Genomic DNA, 21,069 nt, shown 5'->3' with positions numbered 1-21,069 from the left:
GATGTCGAACTCGTGTTGGGTTTTCCTAGAGGGGAAATTGAATTTAATAGAAGTGATCGAATGACCGGGATCAATTATTTGAAGAATGTACCTTTCGAGGAGGAAGTAGATATTCTATATACAACAACAAAGGTGTTGGAAAAAGTTTTGAAGAAAGACGCAGAGGGTGGTGTGTGGTTCAGAAAAATCTTCTTAATGTTGATGGAGACTGCGTTGATCGAGACATCAGCATGTGGATACGTGAAGCCAAGAATTGTGGAGGTGATTGATGATTTGGCCAATATAAAGACGTATAACTGGTGTCAATATCTGCTGGATAACCTTATGAGGACGCATAAGTTGTGGTCCAATAACAAGTCAAAGGTTTTTAGCGGGCCAATTGTGTTCCTTGTGGTATGTTTTTTTGGTTTGCTGAAATTGTATTGAATTATTACTGAAATTGTATTGCTAAAGAGTGGTTGATAATCTGCTGATGTTAGGATACTATTGTTGTTTGATTATGTTCTAACACTATCATTTGTCTTTATGCAGATTTTATATGTAGACAGAGTTGTACACAGCAAAAGACTTGTGCATCGTGTTATTCCAAGGATGAAGGGTTGGACGGACTTACTATTGAAACAACGTGAAGAGAATGAAGGCCAAGAGAGGGATTTCGGTCTTGGTCGTGTTGCTGGGCAATATGAGCCGCATGAAGTGGACAGTGCAATTAGGTCAAGAGTTGTGGATAGTGTTGCTGGTACTGATAAGCAAGCTGATGGTGATGTTGATAGCATGAAGGGTGTGTGGGATGCAACAAAGTATATAGGGGATGGACTGAAGATGCTCGCAACAGAGTTAAACAAAGCTGGTCCCGAACTTAAGAAGAAGGACTACTTTAAAATTACATGTGACACCCTTAGAAAAGCATTTAGGCTGGATAACATTGAATTTCATCCTGTTGGATCAATGACGCAATCTAAGTCTGCCAATGATTCCGAATCAGAAGATTGGGCACACTCCCTCAAATCACTGATTGAAGCTGCAAACCATATGGAGATGCTTGAGAACAAAGACGAGTTTCCAAGCTTCAGCCTTGGTTTCGAATCTGATCAAGTTAAGCACGAGTTTTACATGTTGTTTAACCTTTAGAATGCACTTTCCCATTGTAGTATATTGTTACTTGAATGACTGTATATATAATTGCTACTTTGTACGAGGATGTCATGGGTAATAGTGGTGGTGCTGCTCAGCAAAATGCAAACACGATGGACATTCTGGATGATGAAGAGGTATGCTGACATATGTGACTTCAATTTAATTGGGTTAAAAGATTTCTAACTCACCAACGATGTAGATGTTGGACTTGTTGACATTACTGACACAGTGTATTGAAATGTATTGTTTTTGTGTTGCTTTTCGGTTGATATGTTGATGATATTGTGTTGATGTCATGTGTTTTGAAATTTATTGATTTTGTGTTGCTTTCCAATTGATATGTTGATGATGTTGTGTTGATGATATTGTGTTGATGTCTGTAGACATGATTATTGAAATTTATTGATTTTGGGTTGGTTTCCAGTTGATATGTTGATGATGTTGTGTTGATGATGTCTGTAAACTTTTTCCTCGGTTGTAGGGTGGGGTGTCAGACTTTGACATAAGAGAGCCAGCTGATCTGTGTTTCAGCGGCGAGGAATCTGAAAGAGCTGATGTAAACCTAGATAACATTGATGGATTTGGTGAAGATGTTTTCCGATTAAATGCAGCTGATGATGTCAACCTAAATTCAGATGTTACTCCCGAAAATGCTATGCAAATAGCAGGTTCCATAGCTCGGGCAGTTGCTTCAGAGGTAGGTCTGAAATATTGTACCAAACATTGTTGACAGAGAATTGCTATTATTCACTTGTTATTGACATGAGATGACTAACAACTTATTGTTTTGCAGCACGACGAAGATGTCATAGCCTACTGCTTTGCCTTGGAAGTAGTGTTGGATCTTGGAGATGCTGTCTTCAATACACCTGCCACAGAGACTGCAACTGATGCTGGTCTACCAACTGAGGAGCATAAAGAAGGGGCTCCTCAGGTCGCTGACATCCAACTAGGTCCATCAATGACACTCAGGTCGCTTACAGAAAGACGAGTGGGTGCAGCTCTATGCTCGCCATTCAACATGCGTTCCATTCGTATCAGCACCACTTGGACCAAAGAAGAGAGGGATTGTTACCTGTTTTTACTTGCAACACCAAGGATATGGATGTAAGAACAAAGTGTTTTTATACTAAATGATATAGTTTGGTTGAAAAAAGACACAAAATTCAAGCTGATAGCTTATGTTTTAATTGCAGGTCTCAAATTATCTACGAGGACGCTGCTGTAGAAGCATCAAAAATGAAATTCACCTCATTGAAGCCACATGAACATGTTGACGCTTCGGTTGTTGATGTTTGGGCGTCGTACTTGAATGCAATGGAGATATACAAGTCGTCAGAAGCCCCCTCCATATTGTTTTTGTTCACTACTAGCACAGTAAGTGTATGTGATACAAGGATATGATCTGTGAGATATATTTTACTAATGTTTCATTTGTGACTGCAGTCATACAATGTGGTTGAACGTCGAAATGAATGGGAGGAGGCTAAAGCTGTGGAAGCATTCTGCAAGGAAATAGATTCTCAATTCAAAAATATTGAAACTTTTGACTAGACCAAATATGATTTGGTAATTAGTCTTTAAATATGAAATATCATTAGGTTGTTTTCCCAATATTCGTCTTTTTACTGCAAATTGGTTATTAAAATATTTGAATTGTTTTCAACAGGTTTTTTTCCCAATATGGTCTCCCACTCACTACTATTTGGTATGCTTTTCAATTAATACTAGAATTGCAAATGTCATTGACAATACAGTGCTCAATACCAGTGTTCGATATATGTCAAAATACAGTACAACCTTGAATCTACTAGTAAGTAAAGTTGAACAGATTGCACTAGATATTCTTCTGTATTAATATTGATATTAGATCAGTAGGTAAACTTGTCTCGTTGAATATTTGTTGATATGTTGTTGACTTTTTGTTGGTATCATGAACAAGTGTTGATATTATGTTGAAGTCTTACTGAAACATGTAATTTTTTGTCCATTATGGATATTCGAGTACTGTTTTGTGGAATCTCTAAAAAAATGTGTATATTCTTATTAACTGATTTACTTTTGATGTTGTATCTGTAGAGGGAATTTTTTGTTCGCTATCTCCTAACCAAGTGCCTCAAACACCTTGCTAAAGTGATAAGTAAAGAACGTGGAATCCGGCTGCTGGACTTGCCATGGAAAGCAACTGACAAAGACAAGGACTCTGCGGTCTTCCTGATGAGACATATGGAGACATATATGGGTACGCCTATCAATTTATGGAATACTAGTCTTCAAGGAGTTAGTGTCAGAACATTACAGATTTTGAGGGGGCGCTATTGCAAGGCAATGCTTCTTTCGGAATTCAACAGAGTCAGCGTCCGATTCAAATAGTTCATGAATAGTTACATCGTGACTCCTACGTTTAGAACAGATTTCACGAAGCACGTCAATGGTTTGTTGAGCAAAGATCCCAGTAAAATGCCCAACAAGGAGCCGGCAAAGAAGAAAAGAAAGTGTGTTTGATTTCTTTTTGGGAAAGTTTGTGCTTTTTTTTTGCATGTTCAAGCAACATAATGGTTATTATTAATTAGTTTAGTTGTTGAAACTATTTAGTTTGTTTATGACATTTTTTTTAATACATTACTTTGTTTTGATTTGAACAGGTTCCTTTTTTCAACATCGTTCTTATATAATTCAAAACATTAGGAATGCACTTTTACATGAACATTGTTCTGTTCATTTCAAATTGCTTACATTTTTTGTCTTCATTCTCTTATAAGAATGTCCTACAAATATCTTGAATTATTATTGACATATGTTTGTCGACTGTTGTTGGAAATATGGAACAGAGAACAACAATTAAAAGAAGGGAAACCTGCTTATCAAATAGTTGAAAATTTCAACAAAGCAATTGAAAGAAGGAAGACCTGCTTAGCAAAAATTTGAATAATAGTATTAGTGTTTCATTCATTTCAAATTGATTATATTTTGTGTCTTTAGTATCTTATAATAACGTCCTAAAAATATCTTGAACTTTTATTGAAAAATATTTGTCCAGAGTTGGTGGAAATATTGAACAGACAAAAGCAAATAAAACAACAAAAACCTGCTTATCAAATAGTTAAAAATCTGAGCCATTGTTGAAATGTAGTTGCCAGTCAAGTGGAATGTAAACATTAAAAAAATTAAACTCCACAACAAAAGTGTTGTAAAATTTTTTGAAGAAAGACGCAGAGGGAGGTGTGTTGTTCAGAAAAATCTTCTTAATGCTGATGGAAACTCCACTACTTTTTGGCTTTATCTTTTTCCCTTCCGCGGTTTCTTGAATCATGATGACCAAATTCTCCACATTTTTTTACATTATCGATAAGGCCTTTGTTGTTCCCTCAAAGCCTTCTCTTTATGTGACACAATTCTGCCGCCACTTCCTGAACCCTTTGTCTTCACCACAGCAGGAGGGTGCACAGTTACAACATTAGGTCGAGAAGATCCGTACAGATTCTCAAATCTCTGTTCTTTATCCATCGATGAGAAAGTACCATTGAATAGTTTTTCCCCTAGGGCCTCCATACCGTCAAACCATGCAGTAATGTCATCGTCGTTGTTTTGTGCGCGGTGAAATAAACGAAAATACAACGAGTGCAGTTTTGTTGCAACAACTCTTCTGTTATCAACTTGAGACGCTGTATAAGCACAAAATGTCAAGCATACAACATACAATCATACTATATGCTTACAATGTCAACACAGAATCAACAAATATCAAGTCAACGCATGATCAACATCATAGCAAATGAATATCAATACAGGTTCAACTCCTCTTGTATCAACTTGAGACGATGTGTAAGCACAAAATGTCAAGTGTGCAACATACAATCATACTATATCATTACAATGTCAACACATGATCAACAAATATCATGTCAACGCATGATCAACGTAATAGCAAACGATTATCAATACAGGTTCAACAAAAAATCATCAGAACGATAATAAATTATCAACAAATAGCAACACAGCGCTAACGTAGGAACAACAAAAAACATTTAAAAATCAATGCAGAATCAACAAGCAATCATACAAACAATACACCAAAGCCTATACCAGCGACAAAAATCATCAGAATTGAAATAAAGTGCAAACCTGCAGTAAGCACTGACTCCTCATTAAGATCACTATGGACTTCCTTTAACAACGAGGTCTTCAGCCACCTTGTACGAAAGTATCTGTCTGGTATTAATTTTAGGTCGTGGTTTTTGAAAACCCAAAAAATGTGGCTACACAATATTCCACACCGCAGAAACAACTTGCAATTGCACTCATATGATTCAGTTCCAACCTCATGACGGACAACACATTTGTTGCGGTGGCTATCAATCAATGTGTATATCTCGTAATTATCTGCCACATCACATTGTTTCATACGACACCTTCGATGTCCCTCAACGATCTCATCTTGTACTTGCTGAAAAATACGATCAGTGTACATAGATGCGGCGTGTTTCTCAAATAATAACTCCGTTGACATAATTGGAACTTTGGAGGAATCAACAAAATCAAGTTTTTCTGTTAGGTTCCGTTGTGAATCCAATCCATTGTTGTACTGCATTATAAAGTCAGCAAGATTGTAGTACGGCTTGGTGTACCTTTTGAAGAAGCTATTCTCAGACTCAGAGAATGACGTTGTCTTCAACAATGACCCCATTGGGAAGTCTCTAAAATAAGCTGGTATCCAATATTCTCTTTGCTCAAACATAGTTTTGAACCAAGATTCATCTTGTAAGCCATATTGATCCATAATGGCCAGCCATGTTTCTTTAAATTGCTCCGGTTCTAATAATTCCGACCACACACAAGAATCCAAATCATTCTTCAAATCATCATTAGCATGTATTCTTTTGGGTACCTTGTCAGACAGTTTTAGCATTATGTGCCACATGCACCAACGGTGTCTTGTACCACTTAGCACACGTTCTATAGCAAGCTTCATCCCCCAATCCTGGTCAGTTATCATCAACTTAGGAGCGGCACCCATACATTCTAAGAATTCCCTCAACAACCAAGAGAAAGAGTCTGCACCTTCATTTGACACAAATCCGGCCCCAAATGCTACTGGACATCCGTGGTTGTCTTTCCCCGTGAATGGACCAAACACCATGAGTACCTAATCATTTGTTGAAAAATGTGAGAAACTACATATACTTGTCATTAGAAAATAGCATCAACTCAATATCAACAACTAGTAATACCTATTTGTGGAATATGTGGTATCAAATGATACAACGTCACCAAACATCTTGTAGTTCTTCCTGGACACAACATCGCACCAGAAAAGACTAAGTAACTTGCCATCACTAGCTTGTTGAAATTTGTAATGAAACCCGTCGCAGCTAGCCTTCTTTTTCTCCATTTGATTTGAAATCAACTGGACATCAACGTCATTCATTTGCTGCAATGTGTCACGTGTACCATTACGTATGTCAGTCACGGTGCAGCCAACAGAATCGTATCCACCCATGAACTCCTTTAACAAGTTGAAAGTCGTTGTAGGCCCAATATTCGCCTTTGCACAATCCTGCATGAATTTGTAATGAATGTCCCCAAGCTTACGGTTGGATTTCATGTATCGAACATGCTTCTTGTCAATCATCTCGTGATTGTGGTTTTCTATGAAATTGCTAACAACATATCTTGCATTGCCAGAAATGACTACGTATTTCAAGGTAAGTCTCGCACTGCAGAGACATCTTGTAACATCCCCAACTTTTGAACCTTAGTATTATTATTATGATCTTAACTACATATTATAAATAAGTGATCAATGTAGTATTTATAAACTGCCCGTTTGAATTTTTAATATCGATCTTTTGAGTTATAAAGAAATCAAGACGAAATATGCAATAGAAGTTGTTGGTTTTACCACGATTAATTTAAAATAATAAATCCAAATAATACATGATACGAGAAGTCCGATTAAAATATACAATACAACCAAATCCTAATCTTTTACAATAAGAGATAGGCGTGCAAGTTCGGGCAGCCGCTCAACGGTCGTGCTCAAGCTCCGAGGAAAGCCGATACATCGACGAGGATAGCCCATGCTCCATAAATAGATGTTATTTACTACAAAAGAAGAGAATCAGAGAGAGTAATAAAATAAATTGTGGAGTAAATCTTTGAATGGATTAGGGAGTATCAAATGAAATCCAATAGTAGATTTGATGAAATTCATTCCCAAATCCAATCAAAATCTTTGTAAGATTTCAACCAAGTGGACATTAAATGCAAGTGCAGAGATATCAAAGCTTCAAATGCTCCCTCAATTCTCAAGCCATATTTTTAGCCGTAAGATCAAGAAATAGGATCCAAATTAGATCATTGAGGAGATTTTGAGGAGATCTTTTGGCAGTAAACCTCTCCAGATTAAACCTCCCCCATGTTAAACCTTCCCCATTGTTAAACCCCCCTCCACTTGCATAGCAACTTGAAGAAATGGCAACTATATAAACCCCAGCCTTTCCACTCCAGGAAACCCATCACTATCAAACATTCTACAAATTCTCTTCATACACATATATATAGAATAAAGGAGTACGAGGAGGGAGAGTTGCAGAGAGCTGCAGACAATCGTAGGATCAAGCCTACAATCCAACAACACTTTGTTCCCACATCAAAAGGTAAACACCAAGCCTTTCTTTTCTTTCGTATATGTAAGCATATGCATTTATTTAGGAAATAGAATCTGCCACACCAAACTTAACAACGTATTTCACCATAGAGTCTTCCAAATAGCAAGGCATATAATCACAAATCACCAAATTCAGTAAATAGAACCAAAGTAGGAACCTACTGCCTTAATAACTAGAAAGAATGAGGAAGCTTATCTCAAATCTGTCGGATTTCCGGCGGCGGCACTCCGGCAGCCCGCACCACTCACTGCCGAGGACGAGTTCACAATCTCTATAATTTGCAAATTACACACCAAACTTTTAAATCAAAGATTAAATCTTTAGAAATAAAACCAAAAAGGGAATAGAATAGAATTTCCCTAACTTACCTCTCGGGAGTCGGTGAGGAGGCAGTGGCCGGGGCTGGAGTGGCGCCGGGAAGCTGCTCCGGCAGCGTGAGGCGCGGAGAAGAAGCGGCGAAGCCGCTGCCTGTGCATGCACAGCAGCGGGCAGATCGGGAGAGAGAGGGGCAGCGGCGGCGTGAGTAGGGCCAAGAAAGGAAGAGGGAGTGGGGAGAGAAAGAGAGAGAGGGGAGAAGAGAGAGGAAGAGTCGGAGGGAGAGAGATGCCGCCGGAGGCGGCGATGGCAGGGTGGCGGCGGCAGCAGCTGGAAGTGAGAAGGAGGGAGCTTCTCTCACATCAATTTGGGTTTAGAATTATTGTAAGGAAGATGATGACTTAGTATATATATGTGGGTATAATTATATCTTTTGGGCTAGCATTTTAAGTGATGATTGGGCTGCATGTTATTTACTTGGGCTAAGAGGATGAGAGAATTAAAATCCGAGCCCAACTCCTTTTAATAAGTTGGGCTGCAGTAAATTTATTTAAAAAGGTGGCCAAGAATTAATTGGGAGAAATTTTAGATATTTAATTTTTTTAGCCTAAGTTTTCAGTTAAGGTTCAATTAATATTTTTATATGGTTTCCTCTAATGGGGTAACTAAGATAAAATAATTGTTCTTTTGTTTTATTTTAGAGTTTTGCATAAGAGTAAATTTTGAAGTTAAAAGTATAAAGTTCAATTCAATCAAAGTCGAGAATAGTGAAAGAAGAAGCATTAAATAGTATGCAAGCGAGTTTTAGAAATTTCTTAATGATAAGTGAAATAAGAAAAGGAAATTAATTACATGGCATGCATTCCTATTAAAGTTTAAGAATTTCTTGAAATCTGATTTGTGTATTATATTGTGATGTTTTTAAAAAGGTTATCTTCGCAAGTTAAGGTCGGAGAAAGAAATTCAAGTTAAGAAAAAGTAAACGAACGAGGTGGGCTTTCGAACTAAGTATTTTTGTGGGCTTTCTATCCTACATTATTATGTGGTGAAAAATGCTTTCAGTTATTTAAATTCAAAGTATGTTTTGTCTTGCCATGTTTTTGTTTTGAGCATTACCTATCTGTTCGTCTAGAAAGGGGAGCGACCCTACTAGACAAGTTATGTTGTGAATCGAATTCGGGTCTGAGTGTGGGAGTGATTCCCTGCTCAGGCTAGTGTACACCAGGGACCGGGAGCCATCCTTCGAGTTGGCCGGTCATTGTGACCGTGGAATGTGGCCACATTCCCGGCACCAGAATGAAGTTCAGATATGGTATATGTTCCAGGAAAATGGATCGGCCGATCACAGTTTTTAAGAGAAAATGATTTTAGTGTTCTCGGGCATTTTCAATAAAACCCCGGGTTCACTCAGTTATGGCTTGACAAAACCAGTTTTTATGAAAATTATATTTCGGACTTGTGTTCACTGAGTACATCAAGTACTCAGCCCTGCATATGTTTTAAAAAAATGTGCAGGTTAAGCGGTGATGACGAAGGGCGGTGTTGAGCAAAGATGGCGAATGGGTTTCAGTATTATAACGCTCGGATGAATCGTGTCTCCATACACGGTGTCATTCTCTCTTGACTCTTCCGCTGCAGTGTAAAAGTTGAACTTATGTTCCTTTGTATCATGCACTCTGATATATTTTGTCAGTTATTCCAATTTGATTTCGTTCATATCAGTTTTGCCGAGATTCCCCTTTCTTTCCCGCTTCTTTAATCCTCCCCTAGTCGCGATAAACCGCGTTTGCTATCCTTAGCAAAGTGCGGTCGTGACACATCTGCTAGAATGTCGTCTACGCTTGATTGCACTACCCTCTGGCAAAGTGACCTCATTTTCGTTGTCAGATAATAATTCACCTTGTCTGCTACATACAAGGGTCTGCCATGTTTTGACACCATTTGACAATTTGAAACCAAATTTATGGGTATCAAACCTATAAACATTAGCATATTCTTCATAAAAGGAAACGCCATCTTCTACTGATTCAAAAAGCTTGCCGACATAAGGCTTCAAGTCAGATCTACATTCTGGAATGATTGAGACTGTTACACAAAGCAGCCTAATGTCAACAGAGATTAAAAAAAATGAACTCAATGAACATCAATATAGAATCAACGAAAATGTCAACGTATGATCAACATAGGATCAACGTAGAATCAACCTCTTGCAACGGCATATCAACTAAAATAGCATAACATTTCAACACAGGTTCAACAGACAACGAATATCAACACATGATCAACAAATATCATGTCAACGCATGATCAATATAATAGCAAACACGAATGAAAACCAAAATTCTGGAAATGAAAAATCTTCAACACATGAAAAACACTTCAACAAGCAGAAATTATGAATCACGAATGATTCAAACTACGACTTACTAAAAGCAAACATCCGGAAATGAAAAATCAAAATTCAATTGAACACAGATTACGCCAAATGAAATTACCTTTATCAACGTCAGAACCCTCCATATAATAGAAAACTGTTTTGACACAGATTTTGCAAAATGATTGTATGCAATATGTGATTCGGCAGGATCGGAGTATTATGCAATATGAGATTCAGCCGGTTATTACTCCGATGCTGAACAGACGAAGATACATCGACGAAGATGTAAATATTTGCAGATTAGAAAGTGGGAGATTAGCAGCGATGTGAATAATTGCGGTTTATAAATTGGGAGATTAATTAGGAAAGCATAAACCGCTGATCAAATTAAGTTACAAAATTACCCTCTATTGATAAAATATATACTCTTGTTGACATAGGAATTGAACGATATATTAACCACAGATCTGATAAAATTAGCGGCTGGGATAATAGTTTTGAGTTTTCATTATATATATGGTTTTCATTTGATCACATCCCTATATATGCTGGAGTAAATAATGAACTATATTCACTACATAATGAACTAAATGAATGTATTTTATGAACTTATTACTTCATTCAATCGTGTTATTACTTCATTCCGTTAGTTTATTACTTCATTTATTCATGCTATTACTTCATTCTATTAGTTTATTACTTCATTCAGTCATGTTATTACTTCATTCCATTAGTTTATTACTTCATAATGTGTTATGACATAATTATCTTTCAGTTGGGTTTAGGGTTATTACTTCATTCAATAATGTTATTACTTCATTCCGTTAGTTTATTACTTCATTTAGTCATGTTATTGTTATGGACTTATTACTTCATTCAGTTGTGCTATTACTTCATTCCGTTAGTTTATTACTTCATTCAGTCATGTTATTACTTCATTCCATTAGTTTATTACTTCAAAATTTGTTATGACATAATTATCTTTCAGTTGGGTTTAGGGTTATTACTTCATTCTGTTAGTTCATCGCTTCATTCAGTCATGTTATTACTTCATTCTATTAGTTTAGTACTCCATTCCGTTAGTTTATTACTTCATTCAGTCATGCTATTACTTCATTCCGTTAGTTTATTACTTCATTCAGTTATGTTATTACTTCATTTCATTAGTTTACTACTTCATTTCATTAGTTTATTACTTCATTTTATTAGTTTATTACTTCATAATGTGTTATGACATAATTATCTTTCAGTTGAAGTAAATTCAGTATATAATGAATGCGAAAAATTACTTCATAACATACATTCATTTAGTTCATTATGTAGTGAATATAGTTCATTATTTACTCCAGCAAGTTTTTATCGAATAAAAAAAATCGAAAAAAAAAAATTTAAAAAAATTTAAAAAAAATATATTTTTTTAAAATTTTAAAAAAATTAAAAAAAATTAAAAAAAATTAAAAACATTTTTATTTAATAAAATATTAAATTAATTATAAATTAATCATAACCATAAGATAATATCAACAAAAGGGTAATATCGTCATTATTAGGCCTGTCAAATTGGATACCCGATCCGAAATTTTCGGGTACCCGATCCCAAAATTCCCAAATTCCAATACCCGATACCCGACCCGAATTTGATTTCGGGTACCCGGATACCCGACTCTGGTATCCAGTCCCGAAAAATCAGGCATCCAGTCCCAATTGTGATTTTGATATTTTTTTTAAAAAAAAATTAACTACAAACTTTTAGAATTTATTTAATTCAAATTCAATACAAAGTTGAAGTACTAGTATTTCAAGTAAAAATAACTACAAACTTTTAGAAATACAAAATTTTTATAGTAGCTCGAATTTAAGAGAAAATAACTACAAATTTACAGGATTACAAAATTCTTGTTATAGTTCGAATTTAAAAGAAAATAACTACAAACTTTGAAAAATACAAAATTCATTTATACATATTAACATCTTTTATCCATCCACAATAAGTCAATAAGCATCAAAATTCATAAGTTCAAACATTCATCCTTTATAAATTCACAATTTAATAATTCATAAGAATCAAGATCTAACAATAATATCATCAAAAATTCAAAATATCACAGGTCAATGAAATTAAAATATAATTAAAAAATTAAATTACATATCTTATACACTTACTATTAAGTGTTAATTAAACTGTAGTTAAGAAATTAAATTATATTTAATTATAATAAAAAGTAATTTATTAATTATAGAAAATAAATCGGATAATTCGGGTATACCCGATCGGATATCGGGTAACCCGATACCCGATTATCCAAAATTCTCACTACCCGATCCCGATCTGATACCCGAAAAATCGAGTTTCGGGTAATTATCCGATTTTTTCGGGTTTGGATATCGGGTATTGGATACCCGATATCCATTTTGACAGGCCTAGTCATTATGTTATCATATGATAATTTTCGTGAGTATTTTTTTATATCAACATTGTGTATTACAAATATCAACAATATGACATTAGAATATCAATACAAGGACAAGAAAATATCAACACATTTTTATTGAGATTGGATATGCATAATATTGAGATTTTGCCTACAATATATTGAGATTTTTTGTTGCATTTGTTGATAAAAGCTGCTTATCAACATGTACGAAAATTGAAATATAATTTATCAAATTTCATCACCCAAACATCGTCGGAACATATGCAATTGAGATCTCGTTGGAATCCTTATTAAATTATCTTTAATTTGATATATTTTTTGCGAAAAAATAATTTAAATTGAGAGAGTTACGTAAATTTAAAGATTTGAGATGATTTTGAGGAGAGAGAAAGTAGTTAGTTATAATTACTACATATAGGATTTGACATTAATACCCTTTTAATTTAATTAATAATTATTTAAATTTAAAATATATTACACTTGACATTATATCAACCACAAGATCTTCTAATCTAATGGTTAAAAATTGGTCTCAATTTTGGATTGCTAATTAGTTAGCAATTGATCACCTCCCTATATATATATATATATATATATATTTTATATATATATTTCGTCTCATATTTAGAGAAAGAAGGGGAGGAAAACAAAAGGGAAAAAAAGAAGAAAAATATTTAGGAAACAAAGTTAAAGTGGAGAAATAAAAGTTCTTAGAAGAAAAAGAGGTGAAAGAGAGCTATAACAAATGGAAATGGAAATAGATTAAAGATCAGTGGAAATTAGTAGATGGAATCAGGAGCTCAATTAGATGACATCATATTCAGGTGTGTATAAATCACACTTTTAATTTTACATATTTTATGTGATTGATTGATATGCGTTAAATTGGAGTGAATATTTGAATCATATGATGTGAGTCTGAAATGGTTATGTGTTAGTATTTGATATTGATGGTGTAAATGAGGTGGGTATGTGATTTGTGCAATGAATATGTTTGTCTGTAATATTGGAGTTATTAGTGGAATATATGGATATGTGATTGTTGCAATGGATATGTTTGATGCATGGTATTGGAATTATTTGAATCATGGAATTAAAGAGGATATGTGACGGTCTTGCCCTGCATCTGATATCAATGACAATAGACCTACGGGTCATATACAATGATAATGGACCTACGGGTCAAAGAAAATATGCAAGGAGGGACCTTCGTGGAAATGTCAAATCATAGAGGGGCCTTTGTGGAAAGGTCAAAATGTAAAGAGGGGCCTTCGTGGAAAGGTCAAATCAAAGAGGGACCTTCGTGGAAAGGTCAATACAAAGAGGGGCCTTCCTGGAAAGGTCAAATAAATAAAAGGGACCTTCGGGTCGTATACAATAGAAATCCCGGGCAGATACCAGGCTTGATCTGTCACTATTATAATAAAAAGAACGGAGAGGCATATGCATATGAATATTAAATTGTTTATGATATTTATTATTTCCGGTGATATATTTTGATGAAAGAATGTGTTTGATATTTGTGTGTGAAATTAAAGGTAAGGTTTATATGCACTGAGTTGTGGCTCATTTAAACCACTAATATTTTTCAGGAATAAGATATCAATGATGTGTGGGTTGATGTGAGTTACAGTTATTATAAGGGTCGGCGGCTGACGCATTTTGGCAACTTCTCTTCCTCATCATTTTTGCATATAGATAAATGTATAGTATATAGAGGAGTGAGAGGGTCCCACTACAGTTTAGAATATTTTGAAATATGTACCTGATATATTATGTGGATTTTATGTAGTTGACACGAGGATTATTTATTTTAAATTTTCAATTTATTTATAGTATGTGCATAAGTTATAAGGGTAGAGGTGTGACAGTTTAGGTGGTATCAGAGCGGGGATAGAATCCCCTTGGGACATAACATTTAAGCATATGGTAAGATACATTTTGGTTATAAGTTTCGTTTGCCTTTGTATTATCATAAACATGTGTCATTAAGGAGAGAAGAGTCAACCGTCCTACATCATCAATTAATTGTATAAACTTCTCATATACATGCTGCATCATACTGGGATTTTTGGTACATGGACCAATGATGAGGTAAAGAGGTAGAAAATTTAAAGAGCCCGGAAAAGTAAAAGTTGTTGATTTTATGGGACTAATCTGACTGAGGCTGGGATATAGTTAAAAGTGATAGAACCGGTGTTCAATCAGATGAGTTGTATGTCAGAAGAAGGTTTTGATTATAGGGTATCTCTTCTTTGAAGCAATACTTACTCTTGGTGGGAAACAGTCCCACAAGCTATGATGCAACCTCTGGTATTCAGTTCAGATGATTTTTCTAGAGAACTCAATGCTAAATATATGCAAAGAAGTGTATTGTGAAGTAGCTATAACCATATCTCAAAGTACCAACATAATAGAGAAGTAGCTATAACCATGTTTAAAGTACACAATATTTGATCAAAACCAAGTGAAACTACCCTCTAAAACCATATAAAATTCAAGTGAATCAGTAACTAAATTATTTTGTATTAAATATGATACTACTAACCAAATTTAGGTATCAAAATTAATAGAGCCCGGGATCATTATTTTTTTATAAGTATATGATATTTTTTTAATTGTTCACAGTTTGTACTCATTAGTTATAATTGAGTTGAATTTAATTTATTTTTACTAGAAAAGATAATGTTTTTTTTAAGACTTTGAGTTATATTTCTTTTTTTTATGTTTTTCAAAATATTGTGTTTATAAATATTATTATATTTGAATTTAATTTTGATGAAAGTGAATTTATTCGTTCAAATAAATATTTTTTTAGTATTTAGCAATACATTTTCCTTTATCTGCATATCTTATTCTATTTAATTCACGCATGTCCTTTTTTTTAATTTTTATTTTATTTTACGTTACTACACCTATACTTGATATAAAAATTATATAATTCAATAATATGGTGAATATGAAATGTTACTTTATAATGAGTTGAGAGAATTACAAATATCCGATTGTTGTCGTTTTTAATATTTTTAATACTCCCTCCGTCCACGATTCAAAGAACTCTTTTGTCATTTCGGTTTGTCCACGATTTATAGAACGACAGTACTTTATTACACTTTTAGTATGCAGATCCCACATCCCACCAACTTTTACATTCACAATCCAATATAAAATTAATACTTTAAATGGGTCGCACATTCCACTCAATTTCTTCCTTTACTTTTCTTCACAAAGTCAAACAATTTCTTAAAACCCGTGCCGAGTCAAAATGACTCTTTAAATGGTGGAGGGAGGGAGTACTTTATAATCTTATTAATGGAGTACTATTTTTAATTAATTCATATTCTTAAAAGAATAATTTTATATTATTTTCACTATATTCATTATTTTAATCTATTAAATTGTAAATATATCTTCATTATTCGAAAATATTGTGTCTCGTGCATAGCACGGGTGATAACACTAAGTAAGAAATAAAGTAAAAGTTTTGATGTTTTATTGGATCATAGAGAACGAACTGGTGGTGTTGTGGATCAGTGGATGGTCTAATATATGTTTTGTTTATACTTTCTTGGAATGAATCTCCGACTGAAGAAAATATAAAAATCCATTAGGTGACCAATTTCAGAAGAATAGGTGGCAAATTGTACTATGCCAATGCAATGATTTGGGTCTGGGCCTGTCAGAAAGAATTATAGTTCGTGGATCGGTGCTCTGTTTTCTTCATATTCCTCTCCATATGCAGTAAACCATAGAAAAAGACTTTCAAAGTCAAAATATTGATTTTATTAATAATAACATTTTTAACCCTAATCATAATAGTCATATTTTGGGCTAGTCCAACGGACTAGTGAAGATTAACTCTAAGGCCATTCACAGTGGGAGGGACGATGCGACGGATGATGCATCGTCCGCCACCGTGGCATCGCGGACAATGGGTTAACTATCGTTCGCGCCCGATCGATCATCCGTCGCATCGTCCGCCACTGTGGCGTCGCGGACGATGCGAACGCATTTTTATTTTTTTTTTGAATTTATTCCAAATATTTTTCTTATTTAAACACCACAATTCTCTACCATTTCACACACTCCAATTTCACATCTCTTCAATTATTCTCTCTCATCTTCTCTCAAAAATGAATCCCGCGACTACGATTTGAGTACATTGGATGGCTGCAGACGGGCCTTGACTCGAGCCTTGTTCGATGCCGTTAATGAAGCTGCGGCGGAATGCTTGGCACAAATGCAGCAGGAGCAGACAGCGGCGGAGGCGGTGGCGCGGGTCCCTCGGCCGATACAACGTCGGACGTATGTCCCGCGCGAGCACGACGTAGCTCACGAACGTCTGTTCGCAGATTATTTTGCCGAGCATCCACGGTGGGGCCCGAATGTTTTCACCGCCGTTTTAGAATGAGCCGAGATCTTTTTCTCCGCATTGTGCACACGTTGGAGGGACGTGATGAGTACTTTCGGCATCGACAAACCCGGACTTACGCCGTTGCAGAAGTGCACGGTTGTAATCCGGCAGTTGGCCTATGGCACCCACGGCGGATATGTTCGACGAGTACCTTCACGTCGGGGAGACAACTGGCCGCGAATGTCTAAAGACTTTTTGTAAGGTAGTTGTGGAGGCTTTTGGCGACACATATTTGCGACGCCCGACTGCTGATGAGGATGCACGAGACGGTGCACGGCTTCCCTGGGATGCTAGGGAGCATCGACTGTATGCACTGGCAGTGGAAGAACTGTCCGACGGCGTGGAGAGGCCAATTTACCAGCGGCTGCAAGGGCAGCCACCCTACGATGATCCTGGAAGCTGTCGCTGACCACCGCCGCCCGGATCTGGCATGCCTACTTCGGTGTAGCCGGGTGGAACAACGACATCAACGTCCTCAACTCGTCCACCCTCTTCGCAGATCAGTGCAGGGGTCGTGGCCCAGCCATCGAGTTCACTGCCAACGGCCGCAGACATCATATGAAGTAATACTTAGCCGATGGCATATACCCAAGGTGGCCTGTTTTTTTTTTTTTTTTGAAGATGATCAGCTGCCCAATTGGTGAGAGGAGAGTCTTGTTTGCGGCAAAGCAGGAGTCCGCGCGGAAGGATGTGGAGCGGGCTTTTGGGGTGCTCCATCGCGGTAGGCAATCGTGAAAGGTCCGGCGCGTTTCTGGTTCAAGGAAGTCATCGTCGACGTCATGTATGCGTGCATCATCATGCATAACATGATAGTCGAACAAGAAGTTGGACATGTCGCCGATTGGGTGGATGATGAAGCCGGATCTAGCTCCAGCACGGCGACCCCACCTGTCGCTCGAGGATTACCGATGGGCTTTGGTGAGGTTCTACAGTGACAGACCTCAATGCGCAACCAACAAGACCATACTTAGCTCATGACCGACATGATTGAAGAAGTTTGGAACCGCAACCGCCGTTGAGAATTTGTAGTTTTTTCACATTCGTAGTGTAATGTTTTAATTTTAATGAAATGAAGTTTTTTTTTTTCTAAATTTTGAAGTATTTAAATATTCAAATAATAGATAAAATGCTTATGGCGTGGCTTAGGGCGTGCTATAGTCCGCCCTATTGCAGGTGGAAGTGGCAGAGGATAAAATGCTGACGTGGCGGTGCATAGGGCGTCGCTTAGTCCGTCCCATTGTGGATGCCCTAAGGTCTCGTTTGGTAGTCGAGGTGTTGAATGATGACATTAAAAAAATATGTTATGGTGAATCATAACATGCTAAAAATTTATTTTTGAATTTATAAAATTAAAATGAACTTACAAAACTGAATTTTGATAAATTTTAAAATATGAAATTCATAATATTCTTAGTAAACTTGAATTTTTTTTATTTTTATCTACTTTATTTTATATTAATAAAAATTTAATGCAAATATATCAACTATAAATTGAAGTGTTAATTAATTTTTTTTTTTAGTTTTTGAATTTATAAAATTAAAATGAACTTACAAAACTGAATTTTGATAAGCAATAGTTTTACACGGGTCACAACTCAACAAGTTAAAGTCTCGCCTTCTCGAATTTTAGGCTAATTAATATATGTATGATGCGGGTTAATTGAGCATGAATTTATAGGGTTAGAAATTTATGATCTTAATCCTCTATATTTTATGACTTATTCAGACATGTCCACAAATTTTAAACTGCACCCGGGATAACAATCAAATTCAATATTTTAATTCTCTCCGATTTATTGGACCTTTTAGCTTTACCACCTTAATATTAGTGAATATGAAGAAGGTATGGAGCAGTCCCAAATCCAATATCTATGGTCTATACATTCCTCCACATATTTCATTTAAACTATCACACAAGCATATATAATATGCATAAATATTACTCCATGTGAGTCAACTTAGCTCTAACATGCTAATTGAAATAGTACTATTTTTGGATTAGTATTAATATTTTTGCTCATTATTAGGGTGAGTTCTTAATTCGTGATTAAGAAACTTAGTGATTATGAATTATAAATAAAATATGAGCAATATGAAAAATAAAGATAATTTGCGACCAAAAATGTTGTTAAGTTATATGATGTCAAACGAATACTCACTTTTCTATGATTTCGAAAATTGAAGATTAATTTCCTATTTTGTAGCTAGCTTTGAATTCTACATTTAGTTGATTCGATTTATTCACTGATATGATATGCCCGTCCCAAGAAGAGAAGACGTTGCATCTATCTTTAAAAAATATCTTAATCATGGGTCCAATTTCAATTGAAATTATATCACTCTCTTTAATCATCATTAAGAGAAAAGGTACCATTTCTTGAATTTCGTCTAACTTTTCACAAAACCCAACCTTATGTTTGAAATTTGATCCGTGCGACCACACATTTTTATATTGACGTTTAAGAAAATCCCACCACTTTCCTCCCCCAAGCTACCAAGTAACAAAATTTATAAATTAATTTTATGATTTCACCATTTTACATAAATAATACTATATACACCAATGGGTGAACAATAATTTTGGTGGGGGTTGATTTTTTTTTGTTACAACGGACAACTAATAAATCTCTTTACGCCTCCACAAAATGAAACCTCATGACATTTATCTTCTTTCTGTGACAGTCCACATAGGTAAGGTCAATCTTTATTTATTCCTCCAGTTGTATCTCTTCAATTATTTTTTTATTATTTGTTTAAAATTCATACATATATACTCCAATCATAATAATAGGAATAACCAACCATACATAGGCTTTACTCAAAGTCTTAACCATATTATTGACGTCAGCCACGTATTTCATTCATTTTTTTATTTTATTTTATCTGCAGAGTAGTATTTTATTCATATCGCGAATTGTGCAGCAAATTATTGGTCTTTAATTATATAAGAGATATTTCAAGTGCAGAGAATCTTTAGCACACCTTATAAGTAATGGATCAAAAGATATAAAATGAACGAACGAAATTGCAACTTGTCCATTTTCTTGCAACCATACTATCATAAGGAATCTCCTATCGCATTAAAAAAATTTGCACAAATATAATGCCAGTATATATGTTGTATAATAGATATAAAAACATCTAATTTACGAATTACTCCAAATAAAAATTAAAATTCAATTTATTTATTTGAATTTATACTTGAAAAAGGGACATACGAAACTTTGATTTTAATGTGGACATCATATGTGGTGATATTTTTTCGAGTTCAGGAACTTAGAACACGTGAAACTCATTATCCAGGGACCAATTTGAAAGTTTACTCTTAGTTTAATCTAAAAAATTGCCAAGAAGGAAAAGAAAGAAAAAGATGTACTCCTATTATTTTAATAAACAATAAAACAATTTTGATATGACAAGTAGTAGAAAAGTGATCACGTATTTTGATTTGATCGTATCTCATTCATAGAGTTTTCGTCCAAGCCCCATTTTTGGTTATGGATAAGGAGATTTTTGTTTCTAGACATGGAGAGTTGTTGACTGGCTTCTTGTTCATAAATTTTTTTGGATATATCATACTCCATCTCCATGTGTGAATTAGTTTTACTTTTACATCATGTAGAAAAATAAAACTTATTTCCTGGTACATGTTCGACCTCAAATTTTTTTAAAATAATGGATACTAAAACTTTCGATTTTATGGAGTACTTTCGGTTGATG

General features: G+C 35.2%; 2 protein-coding genes and 3 long non-coding RNA genes across 5 annotated transcripts; 3 read left to right on the top strand and 2 right to left on the bottom strand.

The window, feature by feature from the left end:
* The first annotated feature begins 1,166 nt into the window (after positions 1-1,166).
* Positions 1,167-2,248, top strand: LOC125194750. Its single transcript, XM_048092980.1, has 3 exons — positions 1,167-1,271; positions 1,619-1,834; positions 1,931-2,248. The coding sequence occupies exons 1-3, from the start codon at positions 1,167-1,169 to the stop codon at positions 2,246-2,248; spliced, it is 639 nt and encodes a 212-aa protein (XP_047948937.1).
* A 91-nt stretch (positions 2,249-2,339) lies between these two features.
* LOC125191823 lies at positions 2,340-3,719 on the top strand. Its single transcript, XR_007171256.1, has 4 exons — positions 2,340-2,514; positions 2,584-2,706; positions 2,807-2,950; positions 3,217-3,719. It is a non-coding gene; the product is annotated as an uncharacterized LOC125191823 (long non-coding RNA).
* A 760-nt stretch (positions 3,720-4,479) lies between these two features.
* Positions 4,480-6,769, bottom strand: LOC125194749 (protein FAR1-RELATED SEQUENCE 5-like). The gene is made up of 3 exons (XM_048092979.1): positions 6,401-6,769; positions 5,263-6,283; positions 4,480-4,802 (listed from the first exon to the last, which is right to left on the bottom strand). The coding sequence occupies exons 1-3, from the start codon at positions 6,767-6,769 to the stop codon at positions 4,480-4,482; spliced, it is 1,713 nt and encodes a 570-aa protein (XP_047948936.1).
* A 246-nt stretch (positions 6,770-7,015) lies between these two features.
* On the bottom strand, positions 7,016-8,502 carry LOC125192010. Its single transcript, XR_007171289.1, has 2 exons — positions 8,177-8,502; positions 7,016-8,079 (listed from the first exon to the last, which is right to left on the bottom strand). It is a non-coding gene; the product is annotated as an uncharacterized LOC125192010 (long non-coding RNA).
* Positions 8,503-8,519: 17 nt separating this feature from the next.
* LOC125192011 lies at positions 8,520-9,839 on the top strand. The gene is made up of 2 exons (XR_007171290.1): positions 8,520-9,114; positions 9,639-9,839. It is a non-coding gene; the product is annotated as an uncharacterized LOC125192011 (long non-coding RNA).
* The last annotated feature ends 11,230 nt before the right edge of the window (positions 9,840-21,069 follow it).

This window comes from Salvia hispanica, chromosome 6 (assembly GCF_023119035.1).
Source record: "Salvia hispanica cultivar TCC Black 2014 chromosome 6, UniMelb_Shisp_WGS_1.0, whole genome shotgun sequence".
NCBI lineage: Eukaryota > Viridiplantae > Streptophyta > Magnoliopsida > Lamiales > Lamiaceae > Salvia > Salvia hispanica.
Note: the sequence above shows the minus strand (reverse complement) of the source record. Positions and strands in the feature narration are given on the sequence as shown.